The sequence below is a fragment of the Xylaria bambusicola genome (genome assembly GCF_022495145.1).
Source record: "Xylaria bambusicola strain CBS 139988 unplaced genomic scaffold F5B22scaffold_26, whole genome shotgun sequence".
NCBI classification, from domain to species: Eukaryota; Fungi; Ascomycota; class Sordariomycetes; order Xylariales; family Xylariaceae; genus Xylaria; species Xylaria bambusicola.
The window spans coordinates 162,341-185,623 of record NW_025953579.1 but is presented as its reverse complement, the minus strand read 5'-3'; the positions used below and the strand labels follow the sequence as shown (position 1 = coordinate 185,623).

The 23,283-nt window shown below is 34.2% G+C and overlaps 2 protein-coding genes across 2 annotated transcripts; both read right to left on the bottom strand.

Moving 5' to 3' along the window:
• Positions 1-397: 397 nt before the first annotated feature.
• On the bottom strand, positions 398-5,224 carry F5B22DRAFT_636966 (uncharacterized protein; the record flags this gene model as incomplete). The annotated part of the gene is made up of 2 exons (XM_047977366.1): positions 398-524; positions 615-5,224. 2 exons carry the CDS (start codon positions 5,222-5,224, stop codon positions 398-400), a joined length of 4,737 nt encoding a protein of 1,578 aa, XP_047829942.1.
• Positions 5,225-8,320: 3,096 nt separating this feature from the next.
• Positions 8,321-11,668, bottom strand: F5B22DRAFT_610220 (glycoside hydrolase superfamily). The gene is made up of 3 exons (XM_047975180.1): positions 10,901-11,668; positions 9,580-10,830; positions 8,321-9,517 (listed from the first exon to the last, which is right to left on the bottom strand). The coding sequence occupies exons 1-3, from the start codon at positions 11,282-11,284 to the stop codon at positions 8,837-8,839; spliced, it is 2,316 nt and encodes a 771-aa protein (XP_047829941.1). The 5' UTR covers positions 11,285-11,668; the 3' UTR covers positions 8,321-8,836.
• Positions 11,669-23,283: the final 11,615 nt, after the last annotated feature.

Below are 23,283 nucleotides of genomic sequence, written 5' to 3'. Positions count from 1 at the left end.
CTACCTTACCCTATATACATCATCGTTACCACGGGTAATCAAGCCACCAATCCACCACTCATTTTTCAGCCCTCCATTCCCAAGCTGCAGCCCAGATAAACAGGATCTCTCAAACTTGGGTTATGCCCAATGGAAGATCACAGCTATTTACGACATCAGAAAGCGAAATCCAAACGCCATGCTAAGAGCATAATAGCAAGAGCAAGCAACCAGCTCATATAAAAAAGGAGGAAGGAACCCCAATGCCACCATTAGCATTACCCAAGCCGCATGCATGCATATACAAGGCCACAATTCCACAAACAGGAAACTTTAAAAAAAAGCATCTATCGATCCCTGAGATCTAGAGGTATTTTCGCTCTTTTCGCCTTTTTCACTTTTCGGGAAGGGTAGTTAATCAACTGGTAAAAGTTCCTCGAATCCTAGCATAAAGCTCCGTATCGTAAAAGTTGTAATTCGTATCAAGCTCACAGAATTCATGATATTTCAGGAGGCGTAAAGCAGTAGGTCGATCTCGCGGATCTCTGTGTGAGAAAATAGCAAATCAGTTATCATGTCTTCATGAACCTAACGTGACCTTTACCGGGTTGATAAAAGAAAGATAAACCACTTACACGGTGAAACAGTCAAGCATGAACCCCAGAGCATATGGGGTGATGGCAGCGCGGACCTCTTCGTTGATCGGCGGCGTCTCGCCGTTAGCGATTTTGTAGATGGCCCCGACGGCCTCTTCCTTACTCCAGGGCCGGCGACCAGCAAACATTTCGAGGACAACGCAACCCAAGCTCCAGATGTCGACCTTGGCGCTGTAGCCCTCACCTTGCGAGCGGATGACTTCGGGAGCCATCCAGAAGACAGAGCCTTGCATTGAATTGGTCTTGTCATTACCGTAGATATCGTCCGTTTTCTTGGAAATACCAAAATCGGAGATTTTGCACGTGCCGTCCAGATCAAGCAGGATGTTGTCAGCTTTCAGATCACGATGTAAGATGCCTTCGTGATGGAGATAGGCAAGCCCGGACAGTGTCTGCCAGGTGAGAGAGCGAACGACCGGTTCCTCAAACTTTCCATGTTTACGAAGACATGATCCGATGCTGCCACCTGAGATGTATTCAAGAAAAATACTGATGCTGGTTTCTTTTCTCTCACAGCCGAGATACTGAACGATGTTCACGTGGTCGAGGTTTTGCATGGTGTCGATTTCTTGATCCAAGGCGGCGAGGAGTTCTTTCATCTTATTCTTGTCTCCGCCGGCTGCCTTCGGGTTTACCTCAACCTCTTTCACGGCCAAGAATTCTCCTGTCGTCGCATTCATACCGAGATACACGCGACCGTAGGTACCCTTTCCAATCAATTCACCCTTGAACCATCGGAAAGTTGTCTGGCGCTTGGGGAGAACATCTTGTGGTATCTGCGGCACAATCATGGATCCACGCTCGGGATGAATCTGTACAACGTTGGCGCCAAACATCTTGGTACTCTTACGACGTTGCACCATGGACATAGACCTAGCACCACTGGCTGTCGAGGTGCTGGTGTAGCGTTTATTGGCCTCGTGAGCACCCCGGGCAACTTCTCGAATCGACTTCATTCTGTTGATGCCTCCAGACTTGCGCACGCTTTTCCGTGTATTAGAAGTGGAAGCGATAGACGCGGGTCGCTCGAGCGCTTTGAGTGTAGATTCGTCGGAGCCAAGCGTATCACTCTCGTTGTAGAATGTCCTTCCTTCATCGTTCGTATCTGGGGGTGTAGGGATTCCAATTGTTATGCTAGTAGCATTAGGCGCAGGCTCCTCTTGCTCGGGAATAGGCGAGACAGGTGGGCTTGGCTCCTGGAGCTGACTTTCGTCTAGAACCGGTTGGTCGAGGTCTAGCTCGGGGAAATAAGCATCGAGATTGCTCAAGAGTGCTTCAGTAGGAGGACGATTGGCCCACACATCGCGTTCGATAAAGGATTTTCGGCGATTCAGCTTGCTATCATCAGACTGCCACTGATCTGAGCCTGGTGTTGCGGGCGTGCGGCGGTGAGAACTACGGCCACTCCTTACACTCTCCTCGTCATCTTCTAGATCCGGCGTAGTCATTGTGCGGGGGGAGCCAAATGACACCGATAGGTTCTTTCCCGTCCTCGACGTCCTGACTCGTAGGCTGGGTTTTGTGCCAACCGACTCCGCATCACTTTCCTGACTGGATCCTTTGGGTTTGCGTACTGACCTCGACGGCTGTCTACCTCGTACAGGAATGGCGAATAGTCCATCGTCCGAATCGTCACCAGAGTCGTCGGCGGGTTTACTTGTTGACTCGGTTACTTTGGAGAATTGCACGTCTGTCTCGGTAAAATCAACTTCAGGGCCATGTGACTTGCGGCGGACGCTAGATGCATATGCTAAGCCTGATGAAGGAGTGGCCGTATGTGATGTACTGGGGCTAACATCGCCAGTGGTGGCTGTTCGTTGTGCTGTTTGGCGCACTTTAGCAAGTAGCTCATGTTGAGGTTTGTTCCCAGTGTTGGGGATCGGGGTACCACCAGGTGAGTAGTCCGGGACGATGAATGGAACATCACCACGACTCCAGGTGATGGAACCTGGCGAGCCAGACCCCGGACTACTACGACCTGAGGCGTTTTGACCAAAATCAACAGTTGCCATTGCTCCCTTACCTCTTTGTTCAGCATACTCTGTCCCGGCCGGCAGGTTTGAGTTCACTCGACTTGGAGATTTGGACCGTCGCTGGTCTGATGTAGATGGCCTCCCTAGGTGACCCCATGCACTTCCTATATTCACTAAAGCACCAAAGGCCGAGCCAGCTGGAGGTGAGGCGAGTACAGGGCGCTGCGGCTTGTGGGACATCTCAACACCATTATCGTACGAGCCAGTCGACGTCGCGGGCCGCCTAGGACTAGGAATACCGTCCATGCCCGACTGAGACAACTTCATGCTATGCCCAGTTTTCTTGCTGAGCGAATTTGCCTTGATGAGCGTTGCAGTCTCGACGACTGGCGGTGCTGGTGCTCTCCTCTGTGGGAAAAGATTATCTGGCTTCTTGTCTTCGTAAGGAGAAGTACGGGGATGGTCGAAATCCACATCCCTACCAACGAAACCGCCCGATGGCGATTCCAGAGGGGACAACTGCTTCGAAACACCCTGGCTTCTGGCTTGTGTAGCTAGCTGTTCGTCACTAGGTTTCATTATAGTATTGGGTCGAGACGTAGGTGGCGACGAGCTGGATCTCATACGATAACCGTTCATTTGATTATAACTGTCAGAATGATCTGAAGGAACCAGGAGCGATGGCACACTTGGGCCTCCACTGGCCGTGTCCCCATATTTGACGAACAATTTCATAGCGCCGAGGCCTGCGCGTTTGGGGTGCCAGACACACACGTCTCCTAAAGTTTGCTCATGCACTGCTTGGCCGAGCTCAGTTGGGTACATTTGCAGGGCATCAGGATCAGCCAGGCCAAGGTTCATGCAGATACTGATTTGGAGCTCCCTTGCAGTATCACAATCGGTGACATCGCACATACGATAGTTCCAGCCATCTAAGGTTACTAGTATATAAGTCCTTTGAGAATTGGGCCCAGTTCCATTCATCAACCCACCGTTCGACTTGAACAAGCCAGGACTCGTAGGCGAATCTTTGTCGTCATCTCGGTGCTTATGCTTCTTCTTCAAAAATCCAAATAAATTCTTGCTGTCCTTGGCGGAGTTTGGTTCAGCACCGGCTGAGCGCTCACCAGAATCCATAGGCGATAAACGACTACCATAGCCTGGATTAGTCTGTGCATTGCGCAGAAGTTGCCCAGCTTCAGGTGGTACCCCTGAGCCATATATAGCAGTGCTGGATGAAACCGAATCAGTGCTATTTCGAGGTTTATGGCCAAATCTGCTAGATGGTGATGAGGGAGGAAGTGAAAGTGGTATTTTCGGACTCAAGCTGGGACTTTGTCTTCGTAGAATTCCATCTCCAAATTCACTTGCACTGCTGGGGCTACCCTTCCTGTTATTTTCAATATCAATGTTCTTTAACATGGCTCGGTGGTTAGACTCAGTTGTCATGGTGCCGCTGATCGGCATTGTCGTTGCCCTCGGTGCCTGGGGGAATCCGCGAAGATTTGCTGCGGAACCATTGGGCTTGATTGGCGTGTTGGGAGATTCAACATCGGTTCCTGTACTGTGTCCATGTGTACAGCTCAGTGACTCTTTGCGAATATGAGATGATGATTGGACTTTCGAGGATTCGGGAGGTTTGCCTGTGCCCAAAATTCGAATAAGCCGGCGCATCCTCTTTCCCTCCTCCCTCTCGCGTGCCTGGTCCCAGCCCGTTCCGCTGTTAATGCATTCTTGGGCAAGTCGAGGATATACCAACTGATGCATCATGCCAAAATTACCACGTCCTCCTCGCTGACTGCCAAGTTCTAAGAAGCGGGCGCCCTCGAGCTCAAGTCCCTTAAACGTCTCTTGCCAATCCTTTGAGAACCCATTGGCGGCAAGCCATACGAGGACCTGATCGAGAGGCCATTTTGCGGCGAGCTCGGGTGGTATCTCAGCATGTGCCACGGGCGCGTTTGATTTTATGGAAACCTGCTTGGTCTGGAAAGTGTTTGGATAAAGTCCGGTTCGCCCGTCGTCGGTAGGAGCTGTGGAGCTGGTACTATTGCTGGTAGCTTGGGTTGTAGCCTGACTCGTAGCTGGCCAGGGCGGTTGAGCAGCGATGGTAGGGTACGTGGATGTGTCGTCAGGGAAGAACCCTGGAATACCAACACCCTCACCGTACGTATTACTCTCAGGTATGTAGGTAGCCGTCATGGCTGCCTCTGCCTCTTCATTTCCGAGTCTGTTATTGGACTTTCCAAGGTGATCCGATGTCAATGGAGGTGGTGGGGGGATAGACGACAATGCGGGATTCGAAATTTGGTGGATCAGCCTGGGGTTGTAGGCGACGGGGCCGCCGGTGTGTTGGATGGGCATGAAGCCAGCGCGCCCATCGTAGGGACGGCCCCAGCTTCCTTGCCACGGCGCCGAAGGACCAAGAGCACTGTTTGGCGGGGGACCAGGAGGCGGAGGGAGTAAAACACCGTTGATAGTGGCTGGCGCGAGGGGGTATCGAGGAGGTGGCGGCGGAATACCTGTCATATGGGGGAGTTGACCTTGACTGGACATCGTCAAGGGGGGCGGCGGCGGCAAGAATGGCCGCGCCGGGTCTCTCTGCCCGTTTGAATACATGGTCGACTTTGTGAGCAATAAGCTGGTCTAGTCAAGCAGTATAAGAAAGTTCGTTTGTCTAAGTTTCGAGATATGCGTATGTATTTGAGATAATGGTATGTTATCGACCAAGCATGGACGTATGCGATGAATACGCAATCGGCGGGCGGCTGTCGCACTTGGGCAGCGCTTTGCGCATGGGTCGCCAAGTCGAAGGTCTGCGTGACGAGACCAAGGTAGCAGACAGATATGGCGAATTACAAACCGCTTCGTATCGGGTGCTCGAGAATATGAACGGCAGTCCTCGTGGGTGACAGGGCTGCTATAGCGAGATAATGTCGTGAGCTTATGCAAAGCTGGTTGTGCGATTGGTCATGTACCGGATGGTGTCGTATCACTTCGCTCGTCTCGTCTTGTGCTGTGATGTATGTACTGTTTCTAACACGGGCGATTCGCGTTTGTGATAATGAGTTTGGTGTCGTTTCTTTCCCTCCAAGGGCGACTATGGCCTAGATTATTGATATATCCCACGGACGGCTTCCTTCATGGCGTTGCGAGCATGTAGCCGAGGTTGACTGTGAGGGCAGTGCTAAACATGGTTGTCAAGACACGGATAGCAACAAAGGCAAGGCGCGGAGTTCGCAGGGCCAGGTATGGTAGTTCTGTCAAAGTAAGAATTATGATTGCTCGTACTTAGAATTAGATATACAGTATCCGTGTCGTCTTCGGCGGGGAATGAAACGAAATAAACAGACTGACGATTAATCAAACACCTTCAGAGATGCCTGACAAAGGTCGTGGAGTAGATCTAGGTAGGTAGAGGTAGTGTGCCTACAGTGCAGGTAAGATGAGGGCTGGGCTTAGGTAAGAGAGTTTCTAGGCGGAGTCTGGCGGAGGAAGTGACAGATAGTGGACCTGCGACGTGTTTTAGCACTGTACCTACCTGCCCACCCACCTAACTGGACTCAATACGGGGCAGGCCAGTGCGCTAAGAACGCCTGGAAACGTGGGCATCTTGCGCTGAACAGGCTCGCTATGGCCCTGCCTAGTCATCAGTTTATACTGGGCAGATGTAGAGCATTGGGCAAGGCACAATATTGGACCCCTCACGGAGATGGTTACCAGTTTTACGAGAGCGAGCATCGCCAACATACCAATCATAGAGCTGCCATCCATGCAGAAGTGCGACTGTCGCAGTGTAGTGTAGCGTATCATCCTCGTCCACCCCAGCTGAAGGTGGAGCTTGGCATGCAGCAGCGTCGAAATCCAATCCCTGCATATTTCTAGTACTTCGTAGGCCTGCTCCGTCCACACACGATGGGTATTCCAGAATCCGGGATTGTATTGAAGAGATGATGGATGAGACTTCCAAGATCTTTGATCCTATATGTTATGCTATAAATTTAATATAATGAGGGTTCAACAGCTGTTTCCAATCATTGCAGGATGATAATTTTCTTTATTATCTGACGCGAGCACTGCCGACTCAAAACAGGAGCTGCTGGTCTTACGTAGACTGACTGACTCGACTGACATCTCGAGTCAGGAGACCCTGACCCGCAAAGTCAGTCAATTCATTCCGGGAAGCGGGAGCTTAAACACAAGCCGCCTTCGACCCTGGCGTACTTGCTCATATATGCCATATCGGTATATACATCATGATTATGATGTATTAATTTCCGCGTGGATTACCATTGCAGTGTTTTTGGTAGGACATGCCAAGTCTTGCAGACATAGCGTGAGAATTAGTTGGAGATCAGGAGATCAGAGACAGACCTTCTACCTACTTACGAAGTACTAACCTACTAGGTATTACGCATGCTACTGTGACAAGCTCGACAGACACAAGTGCGGGCAGCGTGCATCGCACCTGCATAAGAGGTACTTCGTAGTGTGGTACACCACCATCCAGCTTCGGCGTGGGGACAAAGTCGGGCGGCTACGCGTCTAATGACGACCTAGCAAGACCCTGTCAATCATCCACCTCGTTCTGCCCAGCCATCGCCATCTCCAGCGGGGTTAGGAATGGACGGCGAGACGGCTGTGAGTCGACTACCGTACTTGACTGATAGTCTTAAGAGTCTTGTGTGGATGGATAGAAGAGTATGAGTATGGAGCAGAGTTGCTGTCATATCAGTACTGGCACTACTTGCTGACTCCCGAGTTACGTGTACTGTAAGTGTGTGTGTACAGGACAAATGGCACAGCAAGGCACCAGGAACGGGGATTCCCAAGGAAACCGACGAATGATACGCGCAGCCGCACACGAGTGGCCAAGAGAAACCGAGGGAGCCAGCCAGTCAGGATCTGCTGATGAAACAGGCATTACCGAACCTGAGTGTTGGTCTCGTGTGCGTGCGTGTGTATCTACGAAGTACTTACTTATTGTAGTGTACCGAGCGTAACGAAAGAGTTGATTTGATAGGGTGAGGAGAACCGATATTGTTTTTCCATCGAGAATTCCTCAGCCACTGTTGCCATCCTCAGTGTCTCATCGCTAAGGCATTATGAACCTCTGCTTTTTTTGTGTTGTTCTTTCTTTTCTAGCTCTTTTATTGAAGATATCTTCCTGCCTACCTCACTCACTCACATGCCGGGCTTAAGACTCCCACGTGGCCTGCGAATAAGCATGTGCCTCGTTAGTACCTACACTGTAACCGTGGCGGACTCGGCAAAAACGGCTTTCCTCGCGCCAAACCAGTATCAGAGACAATAATTCCATATTGACTACCTACATACCTAAGTTACCTTGTCTTGCAAAACATTTCATTCGGGTAACGATTGATTACCCAACATTACGAATCTGTAGTGCAGACAGACAGACAGACACGCAGGTATACCTAGGTACCTAGACCTTCGCAATCCGAACCCTCTGCGCCATACCAATAAAGCAATAAACAAAAGCATCACACTACCTACGTAGCATACTCTAAATATCATCCATCACAACCTATATAGGTACATACATATAGGACCTTCGTACCTACCCATTAGAATTATACTTACTCCATAGTACACGTAATATTGTGTGTGTAAGTAAGTCCAGATAATAGCGTACATAGATATCGTAATCCAATCTCGGCCCAACGACACTTCCGCTCCGAACACATCGGCATCCCCGCCCCCATGGAAAATTTCCTTGACATCAGACACCGGTACACATACACATACACATACACATACAGTAGATAGGTAGATAAGTAGGTAAGTATCTAGGAGGCAGATGCATAGGCAGAAACAAGGTGGGTAAATTTGTAGGAGAAAAGGCCTTTCGCTAACGAGTGCGTGCTCATTCGCAAGCTTCCCTCTTATCTGACAAAGTATTTTTTTTTTTCAGGTCAGCTTACATACACGACAGATCCTCAGGTCTTAGATGCGAAAACCTAACACATACTCAATCTAACAGTACAGCACAAACCCTCACTCACATCGCAATAAATCCAGTATCCCGGCGCAATGCAAGTGTATTGTGGTATATTACTATTGCGCTACCTGCTATGTGCAAACCAATATTCGAAAACGCCATGTATTCCCCAGCATTCCCACTCATCCCAATATGTATAAATCCATCCCATTCAGGCAATGCCTAATACCCTCCGCTTTCATATTTCATATCCCAGTAACGTAAAAGACCTACATGACGCTGCAGTTTTTGACGTCAACGCCATAAGTCTGCTGGCACTGCTCCAGATAGCCCTCCTCCTCAGGAGTCCCGGCGCCCGCGTTATGCGGTCGAATAAGACCTGTGACCTTGAGGCTCTGCGCGCCATCTGCATGCCACCACCGTATCCTCTGCACCCACGCGCGCTCCTCGTCCTCGGTGCAGATCTCCCACTTCCCCGAGCTCACGGCCACCGTGCACTGCTCCTTCGGGAAATGGTACTCGGGTAAGAAGACGACCGTCGCGGCGTCGGATGGTCGTCCCGCCAGTGCGTCGAGGTTGAGCGTGAACTGGCAGTTCTTCAGGTCAAATCCGTAGTTGACGATCTTGCCGGACGCGACGATGGGTGCGGGGCGGATATATGCCTCTGCGGCGCGGTAGCCCGGGGTGGTGGTCAGCTCAGGATTAGGACTTGGGGCCGAGGATGATATGGAAGGATTGGTGAGTGTTTGTTTCAGATTGGTCGGTGTGACGGAGATCTCGTCGTCAACTTCTGTCCTGGTGGAAACCGTGGGAGGCGTCTTTGATGGGCCCGTGGATGATGATGGCATGATTTGTGTCCGAGGCAGAGATGAGACGGGTAGCGTTTGGTCGTCTACCGAGTAGATGGATAGATCCTCGCCATTCCACTGGTCGCCCCTTTGGTGGTCGTTCTGGAAGTAGCTCGTTAGTAAATTACCCCATACCGTACCAAAGCACAGTCAGGCGTACTTACAGTGGCAGCATACACCCAGAGTGTGTATCCATCCATCGCAGCACCTTCTACAGCAAAGTGGTTGGCATCCATGGCAGCTGATTGACTTGAATAGTCGCCCGTCTTATAAGCACGTTTGTCGTCCATATCATAGGGTATTCCGAATTCTGTCAAGATGCACGGGTGATTTCCCATGTAGTCTTGACCCTCCTTTTTAATGGCCGCTAGTTGCTCTTTGAATGAATTCCGGATTGCCGTTTCGCCTAATTTGATGGCGAAGGCAGGATGAAGGTATCTACCTCGCAGCACTCCAAGAACATCCACATTCCACGTCCGATTCCATTTCTTCGTCATAAGAGTGATACCATCGTAATAGTGAGGCGCGTACACCATTCGCGGGTCATCATCCTCGGTGCCTTTAATAGTGGGCGGAATCTCTAACGTCGGCGGCTGACAGAGCATGATTGCGTCTTTATGTATAGCTCGTATAGTGTCTCTATAGTATCGGTAAAAGTCCATAAAGTAGGAGTTGGTAAATGCCGGATAATTCAGAACCTCACCGGTTCGAGGATTCTTTTGGAAATAGTTCTTTTGTAATAGAGCATCTTGAGAAGGGTCCCATACTCCATGTTGCGCCCATACGCATTCGCCAAGTTTCCACTCGGAGTCACGCTTCCAACCGTACCTAGTATCATCGTAATCTTCAGGCAGCCAGGCCTTCTCTCCATGTGGATCAATAAGCTCACGTCCGACCTTGTAAGCACCTAGTCCTCCTATATCCCAAGTATCCATCTCACAAGCGCGTCCGGAACCTGTCAATAAGCTCTGCCAGACAGTCGGGCAGGTACCCTTCTTCAGCTGTTGTTCATTGGGAATGACGCCCAGATCGACATGTCCGATCATTCCTCTGTTCGGTTCGTTTAGGCTCTCCCATCCAAACACTACTTCGTTCTCAATGTCACCGGCTTCTTGTATCCTCTTAGCTAAATGTGCACAGGCACGCATGAAATGCCCTTGTAAATAGTCTTGAATATTCATGCCGTTTATAATGCATTTCGGTGCAAAGTCTCGTCCAGCGAAGAACATGGTAAATATGGTAGCAGCCGCTAAGCGATAGTAATTGGTTGACCAGATCATCTTGGGGAATTTGTCGGGTTCGGGGTACGTGTTATGGACAATAGCGGCCTCGGTGGCAGCGAAGCTCTGTGGGTTCAACCCACAAGCGTATATGGTCCACATAGGAGCGCCAGAACCGCCGCAGTATCTAGACCACTTTGAAGCAACAAGCTGTTAGTAGGCGGCACTATGGGAGGGTGGAAGGGGAGAAGGGAGAGCAACGAACCACATCCTGATGCGGGTCCATAAAGACATAGAAGCCATACTCCTTGGCCACTCTCAGAACATCGATTGTATGTTGAATCCACTCCTCGTCGTAGATGCCGGGCCCGGCGGCCTCGATGGCTTCCCAGGTGAAGATATAACGGATGGTGTTGTAACCGAAGCGTTTTAAACGGGAGAAGTGAACATGGGCATCTTCTTTCGGGAAAGGGCGGGCATGAAACTTGACATTATCGCCATCGAAGAAGTCGTCGGCGACATGGGAGGGCACGTTCGGACGGCTGGGGAGCTTGGCGTCGGCTGCGACGTTGATGCCTCTCAGAAGGACATGTCTACCATTCACGTCATGAAATTGGCCATCCTCGATAATCAAGCGAATCGGAGCCATGGGGTACCCGGTGCAGTAGATAACGGCCGATCAACTTTCGAAAGAAGGACCTAAGCTGTGGATGGGTTGATAAGAGATTAAACTCTAGAGAATATGTAAGTACGAAGTAGATACCGGTACTGGAATGATAACAAAAGTAGATCAGGCAAGTCAACAACACCGATGGTAGACGATGACGTTCGTAAGCCGAATACGAACAGGGATGTTGTATACTACAGTAAGTACTGTACTGTATGTACTGTAAGTGGCTAATCCAGATACTTATGTACCTACCTACAGTACAACAGTTCTACCAGGTATGAAGCCGGGGTAAGATGTGGAAATGGAGCGGAATAGCAATACACGATGAGACTGGTAAAAGTGCAAAGGGTAGGGTTTCACATACAGGTCTCTGTTTTGATATCACACAAAGAGAACAGAGGAAGTATAAGTAGTCATGGCCAATGCAAGAAGGAGGGACGATCTTTTGGAAAAGACCCGGGTTTAAGCCTGTCGAGTCAAGATGGATGGTATGTACATGTTGGTATCAAGATGAAGAAGATCTGGGACTAGAGGGAGGTCTGTTGGTTGGTCCTAAGACCCGGGGCCGCTACTAGACTTGGTACTTACAGGTAGTAGGTAGTACATGTAGTAGACACAAAGTGTACATATGTGTCTGATATAAGGTACCGTAGCGCCCAATCATCTTTGGGAGATATCAGATAATGCGGGCAGGCCAAAAAGGTGTAGTTGTTATTGGTAAGTAGTTAGCACTGTAGCTAGGAGGGGGTGGAACTAGATACAGTGTCCAATGTCCAGGGTAGGTCCCACAATTGGTCCCCCTATCGAGCTGGGCGCCTACGCCTATATAAGGCTAAAGCTAGAATTATAAGATTATATAAGGCTAAAATTAGGATCGTAAGATCCTATTCTACAATTTAATATTTCATCCTATAATTTAATAAAAAGCATTATACTTGTATCCTATAACTATTCTATTTATATTTTACCTTATCCTAATTATAAAATTTCTATTTAGTAGAACTATATATAAATCCTAAGCTTTAATAAGGATTATTCCACTTATATCCCAAATCATTCTACTTATAAGATTTCTATCTAATAAAATCATATATACATTTTAAACTTTAATAAGGATTATCCTACTTATATCCTAAATCATTCCACTTATAAGATTTTTATTTAATAAAATTATATATATATATTAAGCTTTAATAAAAATTATCCTACTTATATTTTAAATTATTCCACTTATAAGATTTCTATTTAGTAAAATTATATATATATTTTAAACTTTAATAAGGATTATCCTATTTATATTTTAAATTATTCTACTTATAAAATTTTTATTTAGTAAAATTATATATATATTTTAAACTTTAATAAGGATTATTTTACTTATATCTTAAATTATCCTATTTATAAGATTTCTATTTAATAAAATTATATATAAATCCTATTTATATTTTACTATTTTAACTATTATTTATTATTAGGTTATTATTTATAATATCTTATATATTATTAATATAAATAGCCTTTTCCTTCCCTTTAAATTTAATATTAAATTTTAATTTAATAGCTTTTCCTTTCCCTTTAAGTTTAATATTAGATTTTAATTAAAACTTAAATAAGAATACTTTAATTAATTAAGATAGGAATTTAAATAAAGATATTCCTCCTAAGTTAATAAAGGTAAACTAACTTCCTATTGTAACAGGGCTAGGAATAGGGGCATAGATATTATGGAAGAAAGAGTATGGCGGATGCTTTACTTTGATTTCTCTCGTTACTTTCATATATATAAAACATAGGTTGCCCCGGTGTAAGCCAGATAAAGGAGACCTAATAGATAAACTATAATGTATCTTAAAGAATATATATTGCCTTACCTTTTATATTTATTAATTAAAGCTTTTTATATATTATTTTATAATTCTTAATAAAAAGTTATAGGTTTATTAGTTTATTATTATTACCTATTAACTATCCCCCTCTTTAGCTCCCTTTATATTAATATCCTTAATAAGGTAAATAAAATTAAAAATGTTTAATATTCCCCGAAGTATAACCTATAATCGAAAGATTAATACTTTAGCTAATAAAGCTTATAAAAATAAAATATTAAATATTTGCCTTTAAAAAGCTTACCGCTTTCTTTTTTATTTTTTAAATCTTACTATTTAAATATAACGCCTTATTAATTATTTTAATTCTTATTATATAAAATTACTTAAAATATAGGAATTAAAGAAATAATATAAAGTATTAAATTAATATAAGCCTATTAAAATAGCTTATAAATTAAAAATAACTTAAAGAGAAATTATTAATTAAACTATTAATAAATATTAACCTAAAAATAATAAATTATAATCTATATTTTCTTTCCTTATTTTACTAAGTTTTTTTAACCAGCTTAACTATTTATAAAATATTATATAAACCTTTATAAATAAAGTCAAGCAAACTCTTACCTTATTATACGAATAAATAAAAAAATAAAAAGTAAATAATAAAAAACAAAATAGTTGAACCTTTATATTTAATTTTAAAAGTCTTTATTACCTCTATTTCCCTAAACTATTATAAAAGATGTTTTTATAATATTATAAACTTATAACTAAAACTATTTTATTTATTTAATTTCCCTATATTATTAAATAAAAATCCTTAAATTTAAATAATATTGCCTATATTAATACCTATTAGCAATTATTTAATTAATAAACCTAGTAATATTATTTTAAATAACTTAAAAATTAAAAGATCTACTTTCCCGGATTTATTATTTTATAAAATAATAATTCTATAGAAGCCTATTCCTATAATTATTTATATTATTAGCTTTTTTATTTTTAACCTTGCTTTATACCCTTAAAACCTTTTTAATAGTAATAAGGTTATAAAATAATTTAAAGGATTAAAGCAGCTTTTTAAATTTTATTAACTTTTCTTTAAAGAATAGGTTAATTAACTTCCTTATTAAATAAAGATAACAATTAAAAAGCATATAATCTAATATTTAATTAATTTTATAATAAATTGGAATAAAGTAAAAAGGATCCTTAAAAGTAAATATAAAGCTAATAACTCGAAATAAACTTAATTTAAATAAAGATAATTCGTATAATTATTTACTTAAAGATGTATAACCCTATAGAATTATATCCGTTTCTTCTTTTAATATATTATTATAATTATTAAATTAAAGGAAAAAATTCCCTTTATTTTAAAGGTTTTTTATATATATAATTTAATTAAAGCTATCCCTATTAATTAATTATAATAAATCCTAATTTATAATATAATTATTAAGGATAAATTATAAAGTAAAGGTTATAAAGAAGTTTTAATAATATTAAAGGGATAAGCTAATATTAAAGCATTTTTTTAACTTTAAAATAGCTTTATTATATTAATAATTATTTTAAACGTTAATTATTAATCGTTAAATACCCCTATATATCCTTTTATATCTTTAATTATTAAAAGTTATTAAACCTTTCCCCTTATAATAGTATTATTATTAAACTTTATAAATAGTAATACTATAGTGTTAGCCTTAATAACTTAAGGAAACCTATATATTAATTAATTAATTATATAAATCTAAAGCTTATCTATTAACTTTATATAAATAATAAAATTTATTAATAAACTATTATAACTATTAATAAACCGGATTTAATATTATATATCTTTTAGTTAATTATAATAATAAAAAGTAAATTAATAATAAAGCTAAAATATTAATAATTAATAAATATATATATATATTATTTAAATCCGTTAACCTAAACCCTATAAAAGAAATAATACCTAAAGTAATAATAAGTATATTAGCTTTACTAATCCTAATAAATATAATATTAAATATAATTCTACCGGTAATAATAAACCTAATAACTTTAACTATTATAAATATAAAAATATTAATTATTAAATATAAAATTGCCTAATTATATATAATGCTTATTTATATAAAGCCTTTTATATTATAAATAAAAAAAGGGCTTTATATATTAAATCTCTTAATATACTATTATATATTTAATACCTTATAGTTAATTAAAATAAAATAGTAAAAGGAATTAATAGAAAAGGTTATATTATACTTATACTATTTTAAATCTTTTATAACTTTATTAATAGCTACTTTCCTATTATTAAAAGTACCTATTAAATTTTATATAAATATAAATTTTTTATAAAAGACCTTATTTTTAAATAGAAAATAATATAAGTAAACTTTGGACCCATTAAAAATGTAAGGTTATTAAAAATAATTTAGCTATAAGAACTAATATTAGTTTTTAAGCAATTAATATAAAAAGAATAGCTGCTTAAATTAGTTATAGCCTTCTAAATAAATTCCGTCTATATAGGACAAAAAGGTATAAAAATCCTAAAATATAAGAATTATTTTAAATTTAAATATACTAAATAAATAAAATTTTAGGATAGAAAAAGGTATACTATATTAAAAGTAATAAATAAATAATTTATTAAAAATAATTTAAAGCTATTTATATTAATATTTATAAAGATTTTTAATATTAACCTAATTATTAATATTATAGCTATAAAACAATAATAAATTAACGAAATAAAAGATACTTATAAAAAAAATACTAGGAAGAATATTTAATAATTAATATTTAAAGGAAAGAGTAACCTATAAAGTATAACAATAGAAATATTTAAACTTATTTAAGAAATTGAATAATAATAAGTATTTTTAAATTGGATCTAAGATTTAATAAAGGCTAAAGTAAAATTAACTTAAGGAGAACTTTTAAATTTATTCCTAAATATATTTTAATTTATAGCTTCTTAAGCCTTTAAAATAGGAAAAATATCCGGAAAAAAGAATATTTAAATATAACTAAATATATAAACCTTCCAAATTAATAACCAGGATAAGCTAAATAAGCTTAATAGTTAAATAATACTAAAATCTATATTCCTATCGATCTTTATTAATAATATATATATAGGAATTTAAAAATTAATATAAAAAATTTATAAGATTTTAAATATAAGAATTAGCCTACTTTAAATAAAAAACTATATAAGAGGAACCCTTAAAATAGCTATATAAATTAGGGAAACCCTATATAATACTATAATCATTGGACTATTTAATATTAAAGCTTAAATATTTTTTATTATTAAAAGTTATATTAAAAAGAATAGTATATTAATAATTAATATAATAATAATATAAAGCGGATACTTTAATAAGAAAATAGCCCTTTTTAATAACTATTATAAACTAATTGTTTAACTAATATAGTTAATAAAAAAGTATATATTTTAAATACTTAGATATATTATATTAAATAAATTTATTACAACCCCTTTACTTTTAAGAATAAACTTCTTAAGAATTATAAATTATATTCTATACTTTAAAAAAGAAGTATTAATAATAACTATTATAATTAATAATATATATATTATTATACTAACTATTACTTTTATTTTAAATAGGCTATATAATAAGAATACCTTATAAGTTATGGAAAATTAATAGCTATTTACTTTTAAGGAAATATAGTAAATAACTATAAAAAGCCTTTATTAAATAATCAAATATTACTATTATTATATATTGCTTAAGTTACTTTTAATATAATAATTAACTTTAATAACTAAATAAACATTAATTAATAAAGAATTATATTATTATAAGAACAGGCTACCAATTAATATAATTATTTAGAACTTAATAATAAAGATAAAATAGTTAGTTTATTTTTAAATAACGAATTCCTATAAATATTTGGAAAGATTTTTAATAAAGCTACGCATAATATAAAGGAAAAAAAACTTATAATAGTAAAAAAAATAACTTTATAAATATTAAACATTTCTATAAATATAATGTATAAATTAAAAGCTTAAAAAGTATACCCTATTAATAATGTTAAATATAATAAAAGTACCTTATTAGGAATAATATATTAAAAAAAAAGCCCTAAAAGAAATAAAGAATTAAAAGAAGGAAACTAAAATAGGAAATAGTAAAGTGTTTAATAATATTTATCTATAATTTATATAGTAATTAAAAGAAACTAAGTTAATAGCTATATAATTAAAAAAAATACAGGAATAATTAAGCAATATAAAATTAAATAATTAAAAAAAAGATTTATTTATTAAAGTATTATATTAGTAAAAAATAACCCTATTATAGGATTTTAATAAAATAGGAAGGGTAAAGGAAAAAATAGCCCCTTTTTATAAAATTAAAACTATAAAATATAATATGTAATAAATAAAGGGGATACTAATTCTAACGCTATTATAGTTAAAAGTTTTAAAGGTTTTAAAGATTTAAATAATAAACGGAATCCTTAAAGAAAATTATAAACCCTATTAAAATGCCTAGTTTATAATAAAAAAGAAAAATAATAGCCTATAGCTAATTAACTTAATAATTAAACTTAATATTATTACTATTTAAAATACCTTTCTATTATAAAGCTATAATAAGTTTATTAAAAAATTTATAATATATTAAATCCTATTAATAGTAAATCTCTTTTTAGGATATAATTAATTACCTTTAATATTAAAATGTAAAGCGATAATTGCTTTTTAAACCCTATTAGGAATCCTTTAAATAATAAATATCCTATAAAAAGCTATTAACTTTATTACCTATTTTTTAAAAATAATAGGCTAAATCCTATATAATATAGTACTATAACGTTATAAACCCTTCTTTAATAATATTAATATAAAAGGACCAACTTCCCATTATAATAATTAAAAGATTAGCCTAAGTATTTAAAAATTTATATATAAATATATTAAAAACATTAATACTATATTATTAAATTTTAAACTTTTAAAAGTAATAGTTAATAAAAAAAAGAATAAATAGTATAAATTATTAATAATATTAATAGGATATATATATAATATTTATAAGCAGTAGCTTATAAGTATTAAAGTGGTTAAAATTATAAAATAGCAACTATATAAGGATAAAATTAAAGTTTAAATATTTTTAAAAATTATTAGCTATTATAAAGTATAAATTTAAAATTATACCATTATTATACTACCTTTTATATAACTACTATACTGGAATATAAAGTTTATTTAAAAAATTAATTAATAAATAACTATAAAAAACTTATAAATAATAATTATAAATGTACTATACCTAATTACCCTAAACTATAGGGAAAGTAAAATATAGCTTAAAATAAATACTTTAAAAAAAGGTTAAGGATATATCCTTTATTAAAAAGTATATAAAAAACAAAAACCTATAAAATATAAATTAAAAATATAATAAAAAGGAAAACTAATTTATAATATTATTAAGAAAAAATATCTAAAGGTTATTAAATTATTTTAGTACCTCCAAAATTATTTATATAGTGTTAGATTTTACCTTAAAATGGATATAAAAGTTCTAATTGCCTAATTTAATAATAGGTTCTTAATACTACCAAAAGCCCTCCTTATTAAATAAGTTACGTATATTAAAATATTCAACTTTAAATTATACTACATCCTAAAAAAGAAATATATAATTATTAATGGACTTTTTAAAAAGCTTAAAGAACTATTAAACAAATTGAATAATTAATAGAAAAATAATATAAAGAACTTTATTAATCTCCAACTTTTTATAATAATAATTAACCTATTATTAACTTAAAAGATAAAACCATTTAAGCTTAAAGATAAATAGTCATTAAACTTTTAAAACTTTATAAAATACTTTACTATAAAGGTACTATTAAAGTATTTATAAATTATAAAGCAAAAAATATTTTACTAAAATTATATACTTAATTTCTTTATTTATAAAGAAAGTTTATAAAAAAGAACTATTAAATCATTTTAAATTTAATAATATATTAATAACCTAACCAATTAAAAGCACTTATTATAAAACTACCATAAATGCCTTAAACACTATAAAAAAGATATAACATACTACTAAATTTCCGTTTAATACTATTAGAAAAATATATATAAATATATTTATAATACCTTAAAAAGCTATATACCCTGCTAAAAAGTATAATTTAGTTAATTTAAAAAAGAATATAAATATAATAAAGCAAAAGATATCCTTATAAGCTAAATATTAAATATTTAATATATACTTAATAATAATAAATATAAAGCTATTATTAAAATACGTTATAAAATAAACATATACCTAAAGGCTATACCTTTTAAAACTATTAATTTATAATAAATTAAAGCTTTTATTAAAAAATAAATTATTTTCTAATATAAATAACTATTAAAAATTAAATATAATAATAATTTTAAAAATAAAAAAAAGGTAATAAAAGTAATAAAAAACCTAAGCTATTATATTTAATTTAGTTTAATATATTACCTTTAAAGCCAAGGATTAATAAAAAGTAATTATTAATTAATCATTAATAATTTCTTAAAAGCCATTAATAAAACAGGGAAGGGTTAAATAAAAATGCTAAATAAAATAGTATAAGTTAATAAAACAATAATTAAATATTATAATTACAGCTTATATAAAATAATATATAGATAATTATTAATACTTTTAATTAAAAACGTAATATTAACCTAATAAATAATTAATTGGACCGGATTTATTAATTATATTAACCTACTTCTTAATAAAATACACCAATATACCTAAAAAAAAGAAAATATTGCAAAAACATAGTAGATTATTATTAAAAAAATAATATATAGCAAAGAAAACTAATTAATGCTATATATATAAGGTATAGTTAAAAGCCCTAAAGATTAATAATTTAGTTTTAATATTTAATACTTTATTAAATAATAAGAAATTGAAAAGCATAAAGCTTCTTTATAAATAAAAAGGTTTATACCTAATTATAATATAAATAAAAAATAAAAAGTATAAGGTAAAGGAATTAAATAAATATATAAAGAATAGTATATATATATTAAATAGCTTATAACTATTTGTAAAAGATAAAGCTGGATTTTGGGAGCTTTTAAACCCCTTAAAGGACAAATGGACTATTGAACAATTAAAAGCAAGACTCTTTAATTAACCAATTAATAGTAAAAAAAACCAAAATGCTATTAATAAAATAGAAAATAAGCAATAAAAAATAATTAAAGAAAAAATAGCATTATAAAGGATTAAAATCCTAATTATAATATAAAAAAAAGAAGGTTTTATAAAAGTTAATAATAATTGATTAATAATACTAATAAATAAATTATTAAAGTAATAAAATAAATACATTATATTTCCCCCCTCCTTCCCTTCTTCCTTAAAACAATTTAGCTATTTATAAATAATATTTATACCCCCATTATACCCAATAATTAATCCCCCATTATTCCCTACCCTATAAAAAAAGGAAAAGATTTTAAAAAAAAACTTAACAAAATTAAAAAAGTATTAAAAGTATAAAAAGCCTAACTATTAAGTTTTTAGCTATAAATATAAAATAACTATACTTTAAGATATACTTTTTTAAAGAATTTTCTAAATTTATATCTTTAATCCTTTTATAATAATTATATAAATGTTAAAAATAATAATATTTAACGTTAATATTAAAGTATTTATATTTAAATTATTCTATTATATAAATATAAAGGTTATAGGTACCTTTATAGGTAAAAAATAATTAATAGTTAAAAAATAGCTACATTTTATATTAGTTTATACTATTAAATTTAAAAAATTAACGTTTATATGCTTAATAAAGAATTAGATTTAAGCAACCTAATTATTAAATAATGAAAGCCTAAGCTTAAAAAGAACAAAATAAAATAAATAAGAAGTATTTACCTATAGGACTACTATTTCGAAATTCAATATAAAGTAGCATTAATTACCCTTTATTATAAATAGCAATATACCTTTAGAAGTAATTAGGATATAAAAGTTATAAAGCGTTAAAAAAGCTAGGATAAATAATCCACCATATATATTAACCTTTAACTATACCATTTAAAATCTAAATAGCTATATATTTAAAAACCTATATAAAAAATTAAACTATTAAACATTAATAAAGCTATTAAAATTAAAAGGATAAAAAGAAATAGATTATTTATTTATATTAATTATTAAAAACTTAAATAGAATAATAAAATAACTTTTAAAAAATATCTTCCTAATAAAAGGTTACTGCTTCCTAGTTTTTAAATATAATTGAAAGCTTTATTAATTAATCTATTTATAAATCTACTAAATATAAGGAACTAAAATCAAATACCTATACCTTTTTAAACTTAGGATAAATAAAGCAAGGATAAGTTAGAATAGTATTATATAAACTAAAGGAATAAAATATATAAAATAACTGGTAATTTAAAAAAGCAGCCTTATTACTTAATATAAAAAAAGAATAGTTAATACTTCTAATAAACTAGCTTAAGCTAAACTAAATAGATTTAATTAGCTAAGGTATACTATAACTTACTTTAAAATTAAAATCTTCCTTAATGTAACGGAGCGGCGCGGCGCTTTTACCAGCGGTACAGCGCTTTCGCCAATAGCGTAGCGCTTTCGCCAATAGCGTAGCGCTTTCGCCAATAGCGTAGCGCTTTCGCCAATAGCGTAGCGCTTTCGCCAATAGCGTAGCGCTTTCGCTAATAGCGCAGCACTCCTGGCCAATGGCGCAGTGCGCCCCTAACGAAGGCATACTACGCCCCGGCAAAAGCGTACCTATAAGGGCGCTTTTAGCAGGGGTGCTACGTTCCAAGGATTAGCCGGAATGCTTATATAGTTAGAATTTTCCACGCACTTTATTATAGAATTAATAATAAAACAATACTTTTAACTTAACTTTAAAAATGCTACTTAGAAATGCTAGTTTAATTTTATTAATTATAAATATCTATTAAAATTATAAGCTTAATTTATTTATAAATTAAGTTTTTAATTAAAATTAATGCTTTTTTATTATTAATTATATAAAGTATACTTTTTTCTTTTACCCTTTAATTACCTAATATTTATAAATATACTTTATAAGTATATAATGTTTAAATTAAACTTAACAGAGTTTATTATCCTAAATAATGCTATATTATACTTAATTAAAAATTGGGCCAGTTAGTTTACTTATTTTTAAATATATATAAAGGTATATAATATTTAAGGGATAATAAACTTAAATCCTTTATAAACGTTTAAAAAGGTTAATACCTTTTTAAGCCTTTAAATACCTTTAACTTTTATAAAAGAATTTATAAAGGAAAATATTATAACCTTAAGGAAAGTAATTTATATTAAAGCTATAATTAAATAGGAGTTAAAGTATAATAATTTTAATAAATTAATATTAATCCTAAATAAAAATGTTAATAATAAGAAGTTTAAAAAATAATATAATAATATTATAATAATATAACTATTAAAAATAGTTTAATAAAGCACTTTTATAACTAAATATAATATATTTTTTAATTAAATTAATTATATAGTTAATAAAGATTACTTTAAAATTATTTATATAATAATTATTAATAACAATAAGCTATAAATTTAAAACCTTATTAAAACGTTTTAAAATATTATTACTTTATTAAAGTTTAGCATTTTAATAATAGTTTAATAGGATTATTATACTACGCTTAAAAGGGTAAATGTTAGAAATATTAATATAATAAAATAATATTAAAAGTAGGATTTAATATATTAATATATTAAAGTAAAGGATATTTTAAATATTAAAAGAATCCTAATAATAAAAAACTTTTTAAAAGCGTTTTTATAATATATAATACTTTTATAAATAAATATATAATTAATAAAAGTTATTAAGGATAAAATGTTAAAAAGATTAATTATAATATTAAATAATTTTAATAAAGTATTTAAAGGCTTTATTAATAAAAATAATATATAAGGGTATAAAGGTATAGTAATTTTTATAATGTTTAATATAACCTTTTTAAATAATAATTTAAATAATAACGCTTTTTAAAAATTCTTAAAAGTATATAAAAAAAAAAAGGGATATTTATACCTATAT